We start from the raw sequence: 22,865 nt of genomic DNA on the forward strand, positions 1-22,865 counted from the left end.
AATATAGTAGTTTATTTTATTTCCTGACGGATTGTCATGTAGGCTCAGCGGTGTTTATCCATCCTTGCTGTTACTGCAGTTATCCTTAACTGCATTATGACACAATTTTAAAATTCGTTTTTCTTATAAAATATTAGTTGTGTAAATAATTATGATAATAGTTATAATCAGGGATGTGATTTGAAGTGATGTTTATGAAATAGCACTTTATTACTGCAATCAAGTAAAAATATCGTTTAAGGAGGCGTCGCTCCACATTTTCAAGGGCGTAACACGGTCTTCAAAAAGACGGTCTTCGCGCACTGCTACTACGTTCGTGAAAGTAGTAGCAGTGCGCGACTGGAAGGGTAAGTTTAGCGTTCTATTTATTTTAGTGTTGTATTGCAGTATTCTCTTAAACAACATATGTAATAGTCTCTCTCTCAGATATGCGGACTGCTTTAATGCTTAATTTATTTTTCTTGTTGATCTGTAGTACAGTTTTCACTGAAGACGAAGAAAAACGATTGAAAATAGCTATGGAAGCTAATAAAGTTGTGCCCGATGTCATCGACACCAACCCAGCTCACGTGCTAGAGGTAACCTAAGATTTAATTTATATGCACTGCATAGTTGTTTTAAACTTATATCAGTATACTTTCTTCGGTATTATTATTATTTTTGTAGTCTTAGCTTGTTTTTCAGTTTGAAGTTTGTCTTGTAAGCCTTTAATGTAATAAAAGTTGGCACGTGAATTGCTTAGTTCGAATGTTTGTTTATAACGCATTGCGGCAGTTAGTACATGACCCGGCGTATATTAAAAATAATCATAATAAAAGAGCAAGCTTCATATTATGCTACTTTAACTGTCATGAGTGTCAGTAATGAAAGTTTTGAGTCTTGTTTAACTTATGTTCAGAAGAGAACAAAGGAGACGTAAGAGCATTCCAAATCCACGAAGAGAACAATTTTTTGGTCTTAAGATTTGGATAGAAACAAGGAAAATTATATAAGGAGAGTAATAGATAACTGGGGTAGGAAAAGTAGTCAGTGTGTTGCCGAAGTATGATAGTGATGAATTGAGGAGGCGAGCAAAGATTATTATTATTATTACGGGCAACTCCAAAGAGTCCTTAGACTCATTGAGGGAGGCCCTGAACATCATGTCCATCACAACTATTCAACATTCACACAGTATCTATCATACTTTGCCTTGAACTCATTCACAGTCATAGCACACAGAACAGACTCTGGCAGCTTATTTCACTCATTTACCACTCTAAAAGTAAAAAAACCTAGCTCTAACACCCTTACTAACCACACTCTTGCCCAACTTCCATGGATGGCCCCTAGTCCTCTCACCACCAGTCCCGTTTTAAAAAATATGCTCTGAATTAATCTTATAGAAACCCTTCAGTAATTTGAATGTCTCAATCATATCCTCCCCCCCTTTTCTGCCTATCAACCAATTTCTGCAACCCACAAATCTTCAACCTGTTCTCGTAAGGTTCATTCCATAGACCTGTTATCATCTTGGTCACTTGCCTCTGGATCCACTCCACCTCCTCCCCATCTAGAAGAAACCCAGGCGACCAAATCTGGGCACAGTAGTCGAGATGGGATCTTATCAAGGCTCGATGCAGAGGAACAATGACTTGCTTGTCTCTGCTCATCAATGTATTCTTCGGCAACCAAGTGATTTGATGAGGTGATTTAGCCACTTTTGCAATGTGCCTCCTAAACTTCAACTCTTTATCCACCAACACTCCCAAATCACTGGCCTCATCAATCTCCTGGAGTACAGTTCCACCAATGTAGTATACTGCTGTTAATCTTTTCACCCCAAAATGCATAACTTTACATTTTGCCACATTAAATTGACATCCATTCTCCTTAGCCCAGTTCTCCAATCTATCCAAATCATCCTGCAAATTTTGACTTTATCTGAAATTTCTATTGCAATACCCAACTTTGCATCATCAGCAAACAAATGAACCGTTCCTCTCAGATCTTTTCCTATATCGTTAATGAACAAATTAAATAGTAGTGGTCCAAGGATGAATGATATGTTAGAGCAGTTGTGTGAGGAGAATGAAATGCATTTTGTGAATGTGTGGGAGGAATTTGAGGGATGGATGGAATCGTATAAAGAAGATGGGCTGCATTTAAATGGTTTTGGTGTGAGTTGGCTGGAGAGATCATTACTGGCAAGAGAGGTAATGACCATAATGATTAGATTCGGGGTAGTGCGAAGTGATATGAAAGAGCAAAAAAGCAGGCTAGGGAAAGGTATTTGCTCACTCACTCACTTGCAAATGGAGAGGTGAATATCATGAATGAAGTAAATGAGAGAGCAGAACCACAATACAAACAATGATATAAGGGTAGTCGGGGTGGATGGGGAGACACTTTATGAAACATGCAGATGCTGGATTGAGAGGTAAATGTGTGAGCAGGCAAAAAACAGAGTGAGATGGCCCGGGATTGGTGAGGAAAGTTGTAGAATTAGTGGTAATATAAAGGACGTGACTGGGGAAGGTATTGAAGAGTCGCATCGGAGAAGTGACTTTTGTAGGACTTTTAGAAGCATTAATGTTTCTTATGTTTATATACTAATGCTAGAAGTATTCGAAATAAGGAGAATGAAATTGTTGCTTTGCTTGAGTTTATTCGCCCCAAAATTGTTGGTATAAGTGAGACATGGTTAGATGACAATTATATCCTGACAGGAATAGAGATGAACAGATATGATATTTTTCATGAAGACAGATAGGGAAGAAAGGGAGGAGGAGTACTGTCGATGGTAGCAGATGAGTAGTGCCCATCTAAGGTGGATTTACAAGGTGTAAATAGTGGCCATGGTTTTGAGGCAGTATGGTGTGAGGTAGAAGTAAACAGGATGAAATATTTAGTTGGATGTTGCTATAAGACCTAGTGTTATGGCATCACTTTCCTTATAATTCTTCTTACTTGGCTTATATTATTTACTTCGTGTCTATATCGATATTAATTCCTTAATTCAACACTTTCTGTTAGAACCTTAATTATACTTCATTAACTCTTTAGTTTATGCAGTCTTATCACTTACTTTGGGCCGTTAACAACTTTAAGGATATTGCATGTGGGTAGAAGACAAAGAGATTCCCAATGGACAATGGCAGTTCCTTTATTTCAGTGCTGGTTCTTTCTTCAGATTCAGAGAAAATTTCTATTATACTGCGCCACCCTGAATCCTAGCTTTCTGAACAATGAAAAATCAAAGAACCAGAACTTAGCATAGCACACTATCCCTAATTTCTTAAACTATATGAAGTAGTTTAAACCTCATCTATCTCTAACTTAGTTTGCAGTCATAACCTCCCCTATAAATTACCTCCCACTGTGGTTCGATTATTTGTGAGCAGTGCAATAGAAAATAATATCAGGCAAGTCAACTATTGAATCTAGAGAAAACATTTAATTACACTCTAGTCAGATTACATATCATACGTATCTCCCAAGGACTCCTTGGCATTCTCCCACAATCTCTGCTTCGACAATCCTTCCAAGGAACGGGGACAAACATCGGCAAGCGAAGAGGACGACAAAAAAAAGCCCCTGAGCTGGCACTGCTTTGCTTTTTTAAATCTCGCACCCAACACTTCCTTACTACGTCATTAAATTTCTCCCTCTTTGCTCACATCACCTTACATCTCCCAGCACCTAGCGCCATAATCTCCCCTAGCATGCTCTTCGGATATTTAAAGTGGTGGTGGGAGGGGGGGGGAGACTGTGTGCTCTCCTTCCACCGTGCACATGTACTTAATCTATCGGAGAAGGCTATTGGTACTTAATCCGATTAGCCTTCTCCCAGCCACATACAAATATTTATAAAATTTTAGCAAAGTTTAAACAATGGACTATTCCCAGTAAATACATTACAACACTATGGACAAATAAATAAACTCTTAAATTATTATTGTTGCTGGTAATTTACAAGCAATTTTATCCATGTGATATATCAGTATATGTTAAAATATAAGATGCATGTTAAGTTCTGAAGAAAATATAAATTAATACAGTTTCAGTTTCATTCAGAACTTAACACTGGTAATATGGAGAGTAATGAGAAGGAAATGTATAATAGCAAATTGGCCTAGCTAGCAAGAAACTAGTGAACATTATGGGTGACTTTAATTGTGGTAATATAGGCTGGAATCAAGAGACTGCATCTGGGGCTAAAAAAAATTAATTTTCGGAGTTTTTGAAAGACAATTACCTTATGCAGTGCATAATGGAGAGTACACGAGGATCAAGAGTATTGGATTTGATCAGCTCATCAGATGATATTATAAATGAGATGTCAAATCTTCCACCAGTTAGTGAGAGTGACCACAAGGTGATCACTTGCAGGGTGACCAGTCATTTGAGGATGTCTGTTAGAAAGGGATATATGTGGAATTTTAAGAATGGTAATTATGAAAAAGCTCAGGAAACAGCTTGCGATAATAAATTGGAAAGAGGAACTGGATGGAAAGGATATCAATGCTGCTTGAGCCCTACTCAAGAACTATTTGGTGGGGACAATATCAGACTCTGTTCCAGAGGTTAAGAGGGTAAATAGAGCAGGTGTGAAAGGATGAATCAAGAGATAAGGTGCAATCTGGAAGAAGAAGAAGGTATTATGGAAGAAATACAAGATGAGTAGTTATAACAACCAGTTGCATGAGAAGTACAAAGAGCAGGCAAGGAAGGTCACTCGTTTGATAAAGGTAGCAAAAGTGCGGTATGAGCAGCAGTTAGCTAAAGCAGCCAAAAAAAAAATCCTAAGGAGTTTTTTCGATATGTGGCCAGTAGAAGAAAGCATGATTATGGTAGGATGGGATTGATTGGTGAAAACAGGGGAATGATAACTGCTGCGGAGGATATAGTTGAAATATTTAATGAGCAATTTATAAAGGTATTTCATTCTTATGAATGTCACATTCATAAGAATGAAATGCAGAACTTGAAAGCAGTGTGAAAGAAGGAGGAGGAACTGCTAGTAAGTGAACAGGAGGCATATGAGGAATTGAATAGACTTGATGTAAATAAAGCTGTGGGACTTGATACTATTTCACCACTTGTTTTGAGGGAATGTTCAGAGAGTTAACAACAGCTTTTGCATATCTTTTCAACATGAGTCTCACTAAGTCAAGTTCCAAAAGAGTGGAAAGAAGGTAAAATTGTTCCAATTCATAAGGGAGTTGATAAGAGTATGGCTTTGAATTATAGACCAGTCTGTGTGTCTGGAGTTGTGGTCAAGGTATTAAAGAAGTTAGTTAGAACTAAGATTCAGATTACTTTTTATAATAAAATGACAAATCCATTGGATAAGGGTGTTACATATACAGTGGTATATATTTAGATTTTGCAAAGGCGTTTGATGAATTGTCACATTACAAGCTGGTAATTAAATTGGAATGAATGGGGATGAACAGTAGATTAGTTTGCTGGTTTGGAGATTTGCTGTCTGATAGGCATCAGCGAGTTGTCTATGGAGGATCGATATCCCAGAAGAGGAAAGTTACTAGTGATATACTCTAAGGACCTGTTTTGGGTACATTGCTGTTTAACTTATATATAAATGATATTTGGAGAGGTCTGAATGGCGATATGCAGTTTTTTGCAGATGATGCAAAGTTGGGAAGAGCTATCAGGAGTAGAAGACTTGAATACACTTGCTGTAGCTTTGCCAGAAGACTTGAATACACTGGCTGAATGAGTAAATGAGTGGGGATGTTAATTCAACATTGCAAAGTGTAAGGTTTTGAAATTTGGGAATCAGGGATGGGATGTAGAGTACACAATCAGTGGAAATATCTCGGAAGTGGTAGAGGAGATGAGAGACCTGGGAGTGATTGTAGACAACGATGTAAAATTTTGGGGACATGTTACTAAAATTGTGAGGACAACACAGCAGATAATGGGGATGATGCAGAGGGCACTGACTTGTAGAAGTAAGGATGTAATGGTTCCTTTTGTATAAGGCTTTGATCAGGCCACATATGGATTAATGTGCACAGATTTGGGCACCTGGTGTTATATACTCTTTTTCTATAATTTCCCTTTTAGCCTTTTTAGGTTAGTCTATACTTAACTGGTTGTTCTCTTAAATCTTTATCCTTTTTAAACAAACAAAATCTTTGGCCGCTCTTAAGTTTAATCACGTGTAGGATACTTAATGATTAGGGCTTTGTCCTAGAATGGGACGCGGCCATTAACATATCTTCTGAGACAGTCCACCTGATAAGCATTGACAAATTTATTTTTTAACTGTGCCAGCCAATAACGAGGATAGATGAGACTCGTATCCAGGATGGCTCTTATCCAGGTTTAATTACACAGTAACTAAACTACAATAAATATCTAACTTCTGTTCACTGTATTTTTGCTTGCAGTCATGGTCCACTTTATTTAATTATACACGTGGGTTCTTCCCGCTAAGTTCGATAATATTTTTATGAGTGGCTGTTTGAATTCATATACTAAACCAGATCAGGCAGGTACTAAGAAACATATTTATTAATTAAAGAAAAGATACATGAAAGTCTTACTACTAGATAATCTGAATCAAATTTAAGTAAGATCTCTGGTTCATTACTACTAATGAAATACATGAACAAATTTGCTTGGACCACTCTATATGCAACTTAACATTATCTCATCACAAGTTATCACACATTCTACACTCACGTGGTCACTAGTTATATCACTTAACGCAATTAATTCATACAAAATAAATAGAGCCATTCTAGGCAGACAGTTCTCAAACAAAGATGGGTCTATGCCAAGTTGGAGACAGTTCCTAAAGTTCCATATATTAAGTCCACTACACAAAATGTTCTTAGGAAAACACACAATTCCTCAACCGTGAATATATAATACAAAGTCTACATTACCGTCTCTGAAATGATACTCGTTCCTTTCTTCTGCCTTGTCTGGGCATCAAGGCTTCTTCTCAGTCTGCTGCTCGTCTGGTCACCTTCGACATCTGTACGGCCAGATTCTCAGCAGGAAGGGCGATATGACTCAGGAGCTTAGCCAGAACGGACGGTATCTACTTGGTTCTTCCATCGCATGATATTGCTTAGCTATCCTAGTCCAAGGAAATAGCTAGCCCTATTCCATACGCTGTGGCAGACGACCCATACCTTCCACGGCCAGCCTGGAACTTCTCCGTCGTTGCGGACTGGACCAACGTCTGAGAGGTCAGGAAACAAGAACCCAAAAAAAGGCTCGAGTGGGGGGGGGTTGCTTGACCTTTTTGTCTTCATGCTCTTCCCGGTGGGCATCGTATATCGCGATGCCCGCCAACGCGGTCACATGGGTTTTTCGTCACACTGTCCAGCTCCTTCTGCTACATTGCGCATGCGCTTGGTGTGTTTTCTTAGAAAGCGCTTTAGTTTCTCTTTCTCATAATCCCCCCCCCCCCCCCAGCACACACAACGCTGGACGGTCAAAAGGTGACCCTTGCACTCTGGCTTGCAGATTTTGCTATCTCATGACACATGAAATGGGGTACTTAAATTAATTCAGTATTTTAAATAATTTCTTTATCTGGCCCTTATACATTTTTCTTACAATTTTCTTTCATTTGTCATATAATTTCTTACTCCTATTTTAGTGTTATATACATATAAATGCATTTCTAGCATATAGCCAACATACCACATTCTCTGCCTATTTTCAAAGAAAGTTGTTCCTGAATAATTAAATGGTAATTCCTTTTCTTGGTTTATTCAGGACACAACACCAGTTTTCAAAAAGATGATGTGTTGGGAAAAGTTCAGAGACGATTGGCTAAGGTGGTTTCTGGTCTCTGGAATGTTGAGTATGAAGAGAGATTGACAAAATGCAATTTGCAGAAATTAGTGGATAGGAGGAGGAGAGCGGGATATAATCAAGACATTTAAGGTGTTAAGAGGTTATTACCAGATTAATGTTGGGAGGTTTTGCACAGAATGGATGGAGATAGGAATAGAACAAGAAGTCATTCCTGGAAGCTATATAAGGTGGGATGTGAGCAAGGGAGTGAGGAGCAGGTTTTTTGCATGGAGAGTGGTGAATGATTGGAATGCATTGCCCGAGTGTATGGTGAGCGCAGAGACTGAATATATTTGAGGCGTGTATGATAAACTGTGTGTATAACAGTGGACCTCCCACAATGAGTCTTTGACTCCATGGAGATTTTTTATAATAATAATAATAATATTGAGCAATTTGGTGTCCTATGTAATGAGTTCCTGATGTAAAAATAGGAATGGGATTGCAAGTACAAAAGTGTAAGATTAGTTGTGGGCTGATGAGGATGACTCTTTATTTTATATACTAATTCCTGAAGTATTAGGAATAAGGAGGATATTTTGGTATTGGTTAGTTTTAATTGGCATAAGTTATTGCTATTATCAAGATGTGGCTGACAGAAGATGATATAATTATTGGTATAATGTGAAGGAATAAAAAGAGCAAACAGGATGGGGGGTGGGTTACTGATGATAGCCGATGAAATGCAACCAAAATGAGTAGGAGGTCAATAAGATAAAGGAGTGCATTTAAAGCTGTTATGTGAGTTAGAGGCTAGCAGGACAAAGAAGAATTTAGTCAGTTGGTTGCTGCTATAGGCTGGAGCAGTGTTTCTCAAAGGGTGTGCTGCTAGAAAGAAACAAAAGTATTTTTATTAAAATAGGAAAATAAGAAGAAATATAAAATAGGTATTAAATATTTTTAACAGTGTTATTTATTAATACGAGAGGAACAAGTAAATTGGAAGTAACACAAACTGGAATGGTTAAAATTAATGAGTTAATAATTACATACTTTTTCTAATTTTATGAGAAATATGGGCTTGTTTACTTTTGCACAATTCTTTAATACGGGATCGAATTGCAGACGAAGATATCTGTCATTTTTGATTAACAGAAATAAGTCGGTGCCATTTCTTACTTTTAATATTTGGCCAATGAGGAAAATCCCTGCTCACACAAGTAGGTTGTTGAAAAATGTAATAGTGTAGATAGGACAGGACATCTTCTGTATTCATGATTATATTTGTATATAAACTTTTGCCAGCCTAATATTGAAATATTAAGGTAACATTTATGTATTTTGCGCAAATGCTGAACTAAGGTGCCACCAATTGACCACCAGCAATACAACGATTACATCATCAAGTAACGAGGACTGTACTGTAGTCAATGTTGTGTAAACTGTAAAATGCTATGAACTTATGGTTAATCACACAAAAATCCAGCAGAGAATACAGGTGTGCTTCAGAAGAAATTTGTATTATCAAGTGTGCTGCAGTCTGAAAATGTTTGAGAACCACTGGGTTCTCAAACATTTTCTACAGAGTGCAAAAAATGATGTGGGTGATATGTATCAGCAAACAATAACAATATAGCCCAGTGCTGTATTTTATGCAATTTTATTTTATTTTTATGCAACTGTTAAGGAATAATTATCTAAGGCAACATGTGGTGAAAGGTGAATGCTAGAACTTGGGATTACATTGGAGGATTTGTCTGTAACTAAAGTGGCTTCATTGCTGCTAGTTGACAAGAATGATCATTCAGTTTTAACTTGGCAGGCAGCTAAAGGAATCTTCAGTAAAGTAAGGTTATATGTTTAGAAATTACACAGCTGTTGATTATAGGAAATTTAGATGGGATATCAGCTCTCATATTATGAGAATGTGCTAGGTAATTGGTAACACCTTTGACTAGATTGAGTTTCAGCTGTAGTAGAGGGATTTCTTGGAGTGGTGCTATGGGAGCACATGCTACAGGGGAAAGACTTAGTAGTGTGTGTGGGAAGTGATCAAGGGATATTGAAAGAATGAATAGCTGCCTGCATACTTAGAATTAGGAGAAGTAATAAATTGGGAATTAAATTGAGTTGCAGCTTGAAGCAGGAGTTTAAAAGAAAAAAGAATGTGGAGAGGATTCAAAGAGAAAGGTGATCAGCAATACAGACCACAGGCTAGGTATGGTAAGGAAGGTGAAATCAGAGTATGAGAGGAGATCACCTGAATGAGTCAAGGAAAATCTGAAAGCATTCTTTCAGTATATTTGAAAAAAAAAAAAAAATAACTTTGGCTAATGCAGATGGCAGGGAGATGAATTATTGAGTGAATACAACTATGGGTTTAGATGGGATATCAGCTCCTGTATTACGAGAATGTGCCAGGTAATTGGTAACACCTTTGACTAGATTGTTTGAGTTTCAGCTGTAGTAGAGTTCTAAAAGAGCAGAAGGAGGGTAAAATAGTTCTATTGCATAAAGGATGCTCCAAGGCAAATTATTAATTGATCAGCATTTCAGGACTGGTGCTCCAAGGCAAATTATTAATTGATCAGCATTTCAGGACTGGTGGTCAATGTATTGAGAAGGTCGTTAAAGAAAAAAATTCAGGAATAGGTAGATGGAATAGGGGTAGCATGGTTTTGTGAAGAGTAGGTCATGCTTCAGTAAATTACTCATTTTTTATAATAAAGTGACAGCCTGAGTTGAATTAAGGTAATGGCTACATGGTGATACTGCTGGACTTTGCAAAGGCATTTTGCAGGATTCTGCATGGAATTCCAATATATAAATTGCAGCAAATGAGAATGAATATGAAATTGATGTGGATAAAAGGTTGGTTGATGAAGAGATACCAGGTTGTAGTTTTTGGAAGTAGAGAAGTAGGCAGAAGGCTTGTGGCTAGTGGTGTACCACACCTCTGTAGGACGACTACTATTTTATTTGTGCATTAATGATATGAGAAAGAATCTTGGGGAAGTATTTATTGTTAGCGATGATACAAAATTGGGTGCAGCAATAGTCAATAAAGATGTATGTTAAAATTTTGCCGGATGATTTAAATAGGCTAGTAGTATACATGTCAATTTAATGTGACAAATGTAATGTTATGTATTTTGGAGTGAGAAGATTGCCATCTGTGCACCATATTAATAGAGCTGTATTCCAGGAAATTAATGAAGTCAAGGATTTGGGGGTGTTAGCAGGGAGCTAAGTTCATTGGACATATTGCAAAAGCAGCTAAAACAGCTGAGAGAATTACCTAGTTAATAAAAAAAAAAAAAAAAAAAAAAAACCTGACAAGCAGAGATAAGCAGGTTATTACCTCTTTATAAGATTTCGGAGAAGCTCTGTCTGGATTGTAATGCACTGATCTGGTCCCCTGGGTTTCTTGGAGATGTGGAAGAGGTGGAACTGATTCAGAGATGACTAAGATGGTGGCAAGTCTGTGTGGGTGCTCTATATGAGGAGAGATTTATTACTGAGGTATGTTCATAGACTGATAAGAGATGGGGGGGGGGTTATATGATAGAGGCATATAAATTGCTTAGGGAGTTTTATAGTATTAATAAAGAAAATTTTCAGTATGTGATGTATGGGGTAGAATAAATTTAAGGAGATGTATGATAAGTATTGTATTAATGGATAGTGTGGGTCTCCCATGAGTCTTTTTGACTCCATGGAGTATCCATATAATAATAAAGGGAATTGATTCTCCATTAATATATACTAGGTTTTTTCTCGTATAAAGAGTATTATATTTCTGGTATAAATGGTTTTTCTTGGGTTTTTCATTCTCCCCTATAGGCTAGTATAATAAATGTCAGTAAACTGCATATCAAAATATAAGTGGTTAATTGATAGTATTATATTAATGGTTTATGCATAGATGGGATGTGACTTGTGATGTCTGGACTACTGTGAAGGGGATGGAAGGAAGGAAGGAAAGAAATACTTTTTGTATTGTGCATGCCAGTATGCCATGTTTGTCACACTTTCAAAGTAGCAAGCTATAAAATAAAATAAAAACTTGATAATTATAATAATTTACGATAATTGTATTTAATTTAGGGGTGCTTAAGGGTCAAAGCTGTATAACTGAGAGGAGACCTCCACATAGCCTTTAAAGGAATGCAGAGAACCGACCAGGGCTTCTGACCTAATGTCCAATCCTCACCTTCTCGTGGTGCACCCTGTTGGGTATCTACTTGGATACTGAACGAACGAGGATGGGCTGGCAATTTGGGATTTAGCCGACCAAATTATATTCTTATTGGTTAAACCAAAATAAAAAATGATGGTGCAATGTGACAAAATTTCATGCCGGCTGGGGCGTCGCCCGGTTAAACAAGGCCCCCGTTGTTTTCGCCAGGGAACCAGGGCAAACAGCGAAAAGTCAGCTACTGGAACAAATCTGAAAACAAACCCCAACTCAACATCACCAGAGTTAAAGATCGGTACTATCAACGTAAGAAGCCTGAATGGCAAAGAAATGGAGCTAGCTGAGGAATTAGATAAGTACCAGATCGACATAATAGGGGTGACTGAAACAAAAAAGACCAAAACTGGTGAGATCTTTCTGAGCAATAAATACAAAATGTTATATTCAGGCAATGACAATCAAGGAAAAGAAGGAGTAGCCATAGTATTCAACACAAAATACGAGGCTAATCTTCTTGGATGGCAGTCAGTCTCAAGTAGAGTAATGTGGGCAAATATGAGAATGGGGAACTGGACAATGAGACTTATTTGTGCCTATGGTCCCACAGAAGGTTCTACTAAGGTAGAAGTGGAGGAATTTTTTGAGGCTTTAGAAAAAGCAACTGACACAATGAAAAATGAAAAGTTGGTCCTTGTTGGGGATCTAAATAGCAGAGTAGGAAATAATTGTGAGACATACAAAAATATTTTGGGAAAATTTGGAGAAAAGAGCAAAGCTAATAATAATGGCAAATATCTGTTGGATTTCTGCTCAGTACATGGACTGGTTATTACTAACACCATGTTCCAACATAAAAATGTGCACAAATTCACATGGAGAGAAGAGGCTAGGAATAAGAAAAGTCTCATTGACATCACTATCAACAACAATTATTGTTGATAGTGATGTTTTCTCCCTGGTGCAGGACACCAGAGTGTACAGAGGATTTGAAATTGGAAGTGATCACTATTTAGTCTTGAGCAAGATAAAATTGAATTTCATATTGAAAAGAATAACATGTAAGAAAGTTTTAAAGCGAATAAAAGTTGAGCAGCTCTCAGATGTGAACTGTAGACTAAAATACACAAAGATTATTGAAGAAAAAATGAAAGAGTTTGAGAACAGGAATCAAACCTTGGAGATTCAGTGGCAAACTCTGAAGAAAACATTGATTGATTCTGCCAGAGAGGCATGTGGTGAGGTTGTCTGTAAAGATAAAAAAATCAAAACTCACTGGTGGACACAGGAAGTTAAAGAGGCAGTGAAGAAAAAGAAGAAAGCATATCAAAAGTTCCTGTCAAATAAGTCAGCTTGTGTTCTTGGAGAATACAGAGATAAATGCAGGAATGGTAAACACTGTGTAAAAATAGCTAAACAAAAGTCATGGGAAGACTTTGGCAAGAACATAGAAAATAAATATCAAGAAGTTGTCAAAATATTCTGGATGTTGTTGAAGAAGCTCAGGAATGGAGGAAAGAGTGCTGTAAAAGGAGAGAGATGATAAAGGTGACATAAAAACTGGAGAAAAAGATATCCGTGAAGTATGGAGTAATTACTTTGAAAAACTGCTAAATGAAACAAGCAGTGATGACAGCACAGTGGTAAAAAACACTGACCAGGCATGCAGTCAGGAATACATATCCATACTTGAAGTAGAAAAAGCCATCAAAGGCTTGAAATGTGGAAAGACAGCAGGAGTAGATGATATTCGACCAGAAATGCTGAAGTATGGTGGTATAAGAGTCTTACAGTGGCTGCACTGCATAGTTCAGAAAGCCTGGACAGAGGGACGAATTCCCGATGATTGGAGTAGAGCTCTCATAGTACCCATATATAAAAAGGGAAATAAAACTGAATGTGAGAATTACAGGGGTATTTCCTTACTAAGTGTTCCTGGCAAGATCTATGCAAGTATACTTGAGAAACGGTTGAGAAGAATTGTGGAAGAAAAGCTTGGTGAAGAACAAGCTGGATTCAGGCCAAATAGAGGCTGTCAGGATCAGATCTTCACTTTACGACAAATAGTCGAGAAAGCATGGGAATATAACAAAGATCTGTATTTAAGTTTTGTCGATTTGGAAAAGGCATATGACAAGGTGCCAAGAGAGAAGCTATTCAATACGCTGCAGTTATATGGTGTCAATGGGGCATTATATCAAGCAATACTTAGTCTTTATTTGAGTTGTAAGTCAGCAGTTAGAATTGAAGGAAGTACAGGAAGATGGTTTAATGTTAAATCTGGTGTGAGACAAGGATGTACATTATCCCCGCTGTTATTCATTATCTATATGGATCACATTATGAAGGAAAGTGGTATTAAACATGATATCAAAATTGGAGATGTTAATGTCAGCTCTTTGCTTTATGCAGATGATGTTATACTTCTAAATAAATCCGCTACAAGTCTGCAAAATTCCCTGACTAAATTGAATAACTGTTGTAATAGATATGGTATGAAGGTCAGCAATAAAAAGACAAAGACAATGAAAATAGGCAGAATCATTGAAAATGTCAACTGTGTTGTGAATGGAGAACCTGTGGAACAAGTAAAACATTTCAGCTATTTAGGCACGATTTTTAGTGAAGATGGTAAATTAAATATAGAAATAGACAACAGAATCAGCAAAGCTGGTATGGTGGGAAGTCAATTGAATAAATTCATATGGAATAAGAGAGAAATTAGTCAGAACACTAAATTAGCTGTATACAAGACAGTGTTCAAACCAGTTTTAACTTATGGATCTGAGAGCTGGGTTAGAAGTAAAACACTTGACCAAAGACTAGAGACCACAGATATGAGAGTCCTGAGAAAGATTATAGGCGTGAACAGATGGCATCAATGGCAATATCATATTAAAAACGAGGATATTAGGAAAGAACTTGACATTGTCAGCATCCAGGAATGCGTTAGCAGAGCTAATCTCATGGTCACTTAAACCGAATGGGCGAGGAAAGATTAGCAAAACAAGTGTTCTCTGCCAGGTTGGCAGCAAAACGACCCAGAGGAAGACCAAGATACAGGTGGATTGATACGGTACAAAGTGCCTTAGACGACAGAAATATAAGATCTGATAATGTTGGAGTCTTGACATGTAACAGACTGATTTGGAGGAGAATTGTAGATAGGAAATTAATAATGATGTAATTTTTTTTCATGTAGTACTATCATATCCTGTACACCCCTTGAGGGTACATGGCAGGAATTTGATGATGATGATGTATTTAATTTATTAAATATTAGATAATTTTATTAAATAATTTAATAAAATTTAGTTCAAATAAACTGAGAGTAAAGTGTTCATTTGTACTAAATTTTGTTGATCTTTATTTAATTTTGTGTAGTGCAGGGGGGGGGGGGAAAGAACTTTTGGTATATTAGTAGTGGTATATTTGTCTCCATTGCACATTTGGAAGAACAATAATGGGACACTGCACCCTTCATTTGGAAAAGACCCAAGTTCAATTCTCATCATGATGAGAGGAATCTTAATGTGGATTTTTTCAATAAAAGGTGTGTTAGCTGATCTCAAGGAGGTAGCAAGGTTTTTCTCCTGGAAATGCTGTTTCCAGGAGAAAAACCTTGAAAAACAGGACACACACATACAGTTTACAGACGCAATTGCTGTTGGTGGCAGTGGGCAGTAGATGGTGTTCATGGTGTGTAATAGGAAAATTGAGTAGAGATGACGAATTGTGTAATGGAGTAGTGTGTCCCATGATGAGGTCAAGGACTCCTTGGAAGGTCACGCAATAATAATAATATCATAATTTCATATAGTGATTAACTCAATTTTCTTAAAATTAAAAAAAGATTAAATTTAACATGGTTTGTTATGTAGAGTTGAATTTAATCATAAAGTAAGCATACATGACACATTCATACTTGTCAGTAAATATGGTGCGCAGATGCCATTTTGTATTTTGTAGGTGGCCAAGTGATTTATGTGATTTAAGTGTGCATCATTTATTGCTTAACTGGGTACATGTGGTACTGAATGAAATGAATTAATAGCAAATAATAAAGTAGTTTTTAATAGTTAACATTTTTCTGATGAATGTTAGCCATACTGCAACAATGTCATAACATATTGACTAGTTAAAAAATTAGAAATGCTGTTCCTTTGCATTCATTTGTTTCAAAGGAATTCCTTCTCATTATTAAATGGTGTTCAGCACATTTGGTATAAATAATTTTTTAAAATTATGAACAGGGATCAATAAATTATGCAAAACTACTTGCCATGCAAACAATTTACTTGCCCAAGATCATCCAGTGTCTTTATAACATGTCCCAGTAGGAGTTTCACAAAATGATTAATAGTGCTATACGTGGCTGTAGAAGGTATTTATTTATTATTATTATTATCATTATTATTATGTGACACCTCCAGGGAGTCCAAAGTTACTTAAATAAAAATATTCTGTTTTGTTCATTCTACAGATACTTGCCATCTGGCAAAATATACTCACCATTAACAAGTGGGAGGACATATTTCTCGAGCTCTGATTATGACAATTTTAAGAGTCATTATGAAGCATTAGTACTTTCCACAGGTTATTTGAGTGTTTATGAAAAAAGAAAAAAGCGCACAAATTAGGAAATCATCCGAAATGACTACGGTTATTATCAGTTGTTAGGTTCAACAACTGATTTTTAGTCTGTTTATTGAAGGGGAATTCAATCAACAACAGAAAGTCTTTTGAGTGGGATTTGCCGATTGGAGTAGATTTCCATACTTATATTTGGCATATAGTTGCTGAAGCAAGTGTATATACGAGGGTGGTCTGAAAAGTTCTCAGCCTAACAATGAAAAAAGCGAATTTATATTTTCAAAATTATCTTTATTTTTCAACATAATCTCCCTTAAGACTAGTACATTTATTCCAGCGATGCTCCAGCACCATTATCCCGTCCCTATAGAAGTTCTCAGTAAGATCTGCAAAATACCCATCTACAGCTGCACTCACCTCTTAATTTGAAGAAAAATGCTGACCAGTGAGGAAGAGTTTTAGTTTTGGGAAGACATAGAAGTCAGAGGGAGCCATATCTGGGGAATAGGGTGGATGTTCCAACAGTTCATAGTGCAGATCCCTTAATTTTCCCATTGCCAAAACACCTTTGTGGGCAGGTGCATTATCCTGATGAAAGGCGATTTTTTTTCTTCTGCAAACCAGGTCTTTTTTCACGAATTTTTTCATCTAATCTGGTTAAAAGATCAGAATAATATTCCCCGGTTATTGTTTTACCCTTTTCAAGATAATTAATAAACAAAATGCCTTTAGCATCCCAAAACACCGATGCCATGACCTTTCCTGCTGATGGAACCGACTTTGTCTTCTTTGGTGCTGAACAACTGTCTTCTGTGCACTGTTTTGACTGCTGTTTGTATACTGGTATATAATGGTGAATCCAAGTCTCATCCATAGTAATAAATCGAAGCACAAAATCAGTTTTATTCTTGTTAAAATGCTCCAGGCACTGTTCAGAGATTTTCATGCGAGTGCGTTTTTGATCTGCTGTGAGCAAGCATGGTACCCCATCTTGCACAAAGCTTTTTTATTTGCAATTCTTCATGAAAAATATATCCTACACATTCTTTTGAAATGCCTATAGTCTCAGCAATTTCATGCACTTTGACTTGCTGGTGTTACACCTGATATCTTAGGAATATAGTATTCTCAGCTATCATGGTGTAACATGAAGAATAAATATCATAAATTAAAACCCCTGCATAAAAAAATGAATTATTTAATGGAAAATTTCTTGCATCCAGTAATATGTATAAAACTTAAGGGTTGTTGTTAAAGTAGCTGATAAAGGAAGGAATGTATTAATATTGTAATATGACTTAAAATAAGGAATTCTAACTAAATAAGTAGCTAACAAAGGAAAGTATAGATTAATATTGTAATACGATTTAAAAAAGAGCGAGTTAAGTAAATAAGTAGAAATGGGTGAGTCATAAAATACGTTATGTGAGAGATTAAGTTATTAAGTAGAATTCATAGAAAAAGTTTGAAAGGGGATTAAGTCAGGCTAGCACAAGAAAAGCAAAGCTATCGCTTAGGGCCGATCCCTGGATTGAAACATTGAGAATGGGCTTGCCGATCAAATGACGTTTAGCGAGAAAACGCCACCCTAATTGGTCGATGATTATAAAACAAGTAGAAGGAGGAGAAAGGAAGTAAGAAAAGGTGCCGTTAGGGAAGCAGCTATTAAAAGGGTTGGTAACCCCCTGGGGAGCTCGCTTTTTGGATAGTTTTTTTTTGGCCTTGGAGTTTGGTTTTGGTTCTGGTGGAGTTCACGGGGTTTTCCTGAGTGGCGACAGGGGTGATATCTCCTCGTCACAACACGGAAACGAAAGTGAGCGGGATTTCGATTCCCATTTTCCCGAGTAGAAAGCAAAGGAAAAATTGCCATAGAGTCCTAGAAAAGCAGGGATCTTCTTCGTTTCGATGCTAGTGATAACTACGCAAAGCAGAAAGCTGTAAAGAGATCGATGTCCTCGTTGCTGATAGTAGAGCAAATTTATGTGTGTTAAAGTATTCCAGAGTTATGAGAAGTTATACCAGAGGTTCGTTTGGAAAAGAATAAAGGCCCATACGAAGAGCTCAAGAAAGGTACTGTAAATCATAACCTATGTTAGCTAGAAATTTGTCTGTGAAAGGTATCGTGATTCCAATACAGAACTGTTGAAGTTATACTAGGACTTTAGTATATGATAGAATGTGTTATGTGTAGATTGACTAGTGTTAAAGATTTGTGAATGATTAAGAGTCCTAAGGTATTTTTGCATGTCTATTATATTGCACAAGATATTTAAATGACATATTTGTGTGTTAGTGCAAATAACGGTATAACGGAATAGTGTGAATTAAGTAATTACGTATCCTAAGAATTGTATGCCTAATGTAATGTATAAAATAATTGAAATGTCACAAGTATGTGTTAGCAGTGAATGATTTGTTAATCTACTTCAGTATGAATAATCAGATAGTGTGAATTGATCTAATTTGTTCACATCAGGTGAATTTATGAATTAATGTGTATGGCGGCATAATCACAAATAGCCATATTGCTTGTAATGATTTAATGTTAGTCTATAAGTATTTTAGTTTAGTATTTGAATTGTACCATGTTTAGAAACTTAATAAACCTTTTGTTCAATGATAAGAGTGTCTGATGTTGCTAATCCAATGCACCGCTTAAAATCATCGTACCTAATCACGCAGGAAATTTAATGTTGAGGAAAGAGATTAAGAGTCACGACTGCAATAATATTTAAATACTAAGAGATATATTCGAGATTGACTTTCTCCCTATTTATGACAACATAAATGGTGCAGTTGATAACCACTTGAAAATATTGTACTTAGTCACGCGGAAAATTTAAGTTGAGAATCGAGTTAAGTTTCACGACTGCAATTGTTACACTTTCAGATATATTTGAGTTCTTTCTCCTTGTTTATGTATGTAATATCCTAAACTAAATATCCCAAAAGGCACAGTATAAATACAAATATTAGGGGTACTACGGGGAGCAATAACTTAGATATCGGTATAAGTTTTGGTAAAATCTCGGGCATAGAAGTTAGAAGAATATAGATAAAAGGAATTTGTAAGATTAGAGTAGAAATCGTAAATTGGGACACAACACTGGTCATCCAATGACCAGTGTTGTGTCATTAGCATAGAAGTTAGAAGAATATAGATAAAAGGAATTTGTAAGATTAGAGTAGAAATCGTAAATTGGGACACAACACTGGTCATCCAATACCATATCGTGCACTTGATCAATGATTTTTGGTGGTGTTACACTTTTTGGACGTCTTTCACATGGATCATATTCAAGGCTGGTATGGCCACGTTTAAACTTGACAGACTATTTCTTAATTGTCGAAAATGAAGTAGAAAGTGCCCATAAACTTTTATGTACTTCAAATGAAATTCTTTTGGTGTTAAACCTTCTTTTACAAAGAATTTTATAAACTTATATCAATTTTATCCATTTCAAGGGATACAGACAACACTTTTTCTTCAGGCAGCTGTATAAAACAAACTACTTGACAGAATAACTTGCAATTTCACATTGATGCTTTATGACAGATGTACCAACTCGGAAAAAAAAAAATCTTGCCGATGATGTTGCCATCTATGGTCGAGGCCGAGAACTTTTCAGACCACTCTCATACTATACTGACCATAGATGTAGCAGCAGTTTCACATTTTATGTAAACTAAAATTAATTTTATTATAAGCTGAAATATAGCATTTCTTCTTTTGGCATGGCAAAAGCCAAAACCAAAATAAAAATTGACAAAATGGTAATAAAACTGACCAACAAGCAGCTCATGTTCTTAGTTGTCTGAGAAAGTTGAAATCTGGGGAGGGAATGGCCACTGAAATAATTATGAAGTTATTTCTGTGGGCTGAATCTGAAATTTGTCAGTCATTACCCTATTTGGAATTGACTCCGTGTGTTGAGGCTTAAATGCTGTGATTACATCATATTGGAGGCTTAATGGATTGTATACAGCACTCAGAAAGGATTAAAACAGAATTTAATACTTCCTATATTTCGTTTTAGTCACTGAGACATCTTCGGGGATTACAAAAATACTAATGTAACATGTACCACACAATACTAAGCCAACCGCGTGCGTGACTCTAAAGTCCTATCTAGGTGGAGTGCCACTCTATGGGCAGTTGTAGGTGGCGTGGAAGGTAAGGTGGGATTTCTGATGATTAGTGTTTCCCAAAATCTTAGGAAGTTTAATGCAACCGTATTTATTTAGAGTTGGTTGATTTCTGAAAGCTGCTGCAGATTCTAAAAATAGTCTCTTTTTTGAATTTACTATGGTGGAACATGGTGGGTTTTTTCCAAGAAATCCTATGGGTTATATCCAAGACATGGTCACCCAGGCCTGACTGACCATAGTCGTGGTTGCAGATGTATGACTTGTGTTCCTCCAGGTGGATGGTTGCTGATCTGCCTGCCTGTCCAAAGTATGCCAGCTTACAGGAACAGGGTACTTTATAAACTCCAGGCACTGAGAGAGGAGGGAGCTGATCTTTTGTAGAATAGATAAGGGTAGCAAGTTTGTGGTGAGTCTTAAATGCTGTGTGTAGGTTGTACTTATTTAAAATCTTGGCTATTTTTTCTATGTTCCACGGATGTAGGGTATGGTGATGGCATTTCTAAACTCTTTCTGAAGAGATGGCTGAGGAATTGGGGAGGAACTGATTATTTTTTTTTAATAGTATGATTGCTTTAGTCATTGGAGAGGAAGGTGTTGTGTATGTGGTCGAGCTCAGTTGCAAGGGCGATTCCACGAACAAAGATTGTGGCTCTCTTGGTTAGAGTTTTAATAATGCCATATTGTTGAGTTGGGTGGTGGTGGGAGAGTTTGTGAATGTATCTGCCTGTGTGCATAGGTTTTCTGTATACAATGAAGGAAAGTGTACCATTAGGAAGGCATGTAACTAAAGTGTCTAGGAAGGGTAAACTATTGTTCTTTTCTTTTTCCATCGTAAACTGGATTCTTGGATGTAGGCTGTTGAGGTGACTGAGGAAGGAGTCCAATGTTTCTGGGCCATGAGGCCAAATAGAGAACACATCATCTACATATCTTTAGCCAGATAGCAGGTTTGAGAGGGGCTGAGTCTATGGCTCGTTTTTCAAAATTTTCCATGTAAAAATTGGTGAGAGGGGGGTTGGAACCCATGGTGGTTCCCCCTATCTGCTTGTAGATTTGTTCTTCCAAGAAAAATAACCAGAATTGATGGCAAAGGAAAAGAGATCTCAGATGTCAGAAGGAAAAACGTTTTCTAAGAGTGTTAAGGTATCAATTAAGGGAATATTGGTAAACAGTGAGATGTCAAAGCTTACCAATATGTCTGTGTTATTTAAGGTTAGATTTTCTAATAGGGTAGAATTTTTTATATAGAATGTGGAAAGTCCAGTGAGGAGGGGATCAGAGAGTTAGCCAGCTGTTGTGACAGTTTGTAACAAGGTGCGTTAGTGGGGAATTAGGTTTGTGGATTTTTGGTAAACCATATATTCAGGAACAGAAAGGTTTGAGTTTTTTCGTAATGTCCGGAGGCCAGGAAGATACTTTTTTAATTAAGTTTTTTAATTTTTTAACTTGTGTTTTTGTGGGATCGTGTTCTAGTGGGATGTAGGTAGAGCGATCTTGGAGGATAATATGCATTTTTCAATTGTATTCCTTGGCATTAAGGATGACTGTGGCATTACCCTTATCCACTCTTGTAATGATGATACTTTTTTCTTTCTGTAATTTCCTGAGAGCAGTATGTTGGCCGGACGACAAATTACTTTTTTGGAAGCGAAGACACTGGACGTGGATGTTGGCAACGTCAAGTACGATGCTATTTGCTATCTCCAGCACTAAGCGACAGATCCCACGTTCGATATTATACATTACATCTAACACCAGCACTTCTTTTGGTGTGACTGCAAAATTGTAGCTGAAGCTTAGGGCACTGACGGCATCGTCACCGAGCCTTTTGGAAGATAGATTATCTATTGTCTGGAGCTTTTGAATTTGCGTTTGCAGTTTGGATTTACACTGGTTGTTATACTTTTTGATATGTTTATTTTTTGGAACTCCATACCCTACATCCATGGCACATCAGAAAAAATAGCCAGGATTTTAAATAAGTACAACCTATACACAGCATTTAAGCCTCACTGCAAACTTGCTATTTTTATCCATTCTACAAAAGATCAGTGCCTGGAGTTTATAAAGTACCCTGTTCCTGTAAGCTGGCATACTTTGGACAGACACGCAGATCAGCAACCATCCACCTAGAGGAACACAAGTCATACATCTGCAACCACAA

General features: G+C 36.9%; 1 protein-coding gene across 3 annotated transcripts in view; it reads left to right on the forward strand.

The window, feature by feature from the left end:
- The first annotated feature begins 218 nt into the window (after window positions 1–218).
- The window catches only part of LOC150106493 (protein D3-like), a 43,158-nt gene continuing 20,511 nt past the window's right edge, over window positions 219–22,865 (forward strand). Inside the window, exons 1-2 of one of the 3 annotated variants that reach the window (XM_090392490.1) lie at window positions 219–347; window positions 476–578. In XM_090392490.1, the coding sequence (XP_090248616.1) occupies window positions 519–578 (60 nt within the window). In that variant the 5' untranslated portion in view covers window positions 219–347; window positions 476–518. Of the gene's footprint in view, window positions 348–390; window positions 579–22,865 lie in introns of those variants that run through there. The other 2 variants (XM_090392491.1, XM_090392489.1) reach the window with 2 other exon arrangements.

Source organism: Typopeltis vanoorti, chromosome 5, assembly GCF_054136105.1.
Source record: "Typopeltis vanoorti isolate ZY-2024b chromosome 5, IOZ_Tvanoo_1.0, whole genome shotgun sequence".
Classification (NCBI taxonomy): domain Eukaryota; kingdom Metazoa; phylum Arthropoda; class Arachnida; order Uropygi; family Thelyphonidae; genus Typopeltis; species Typopeltis vanoorti.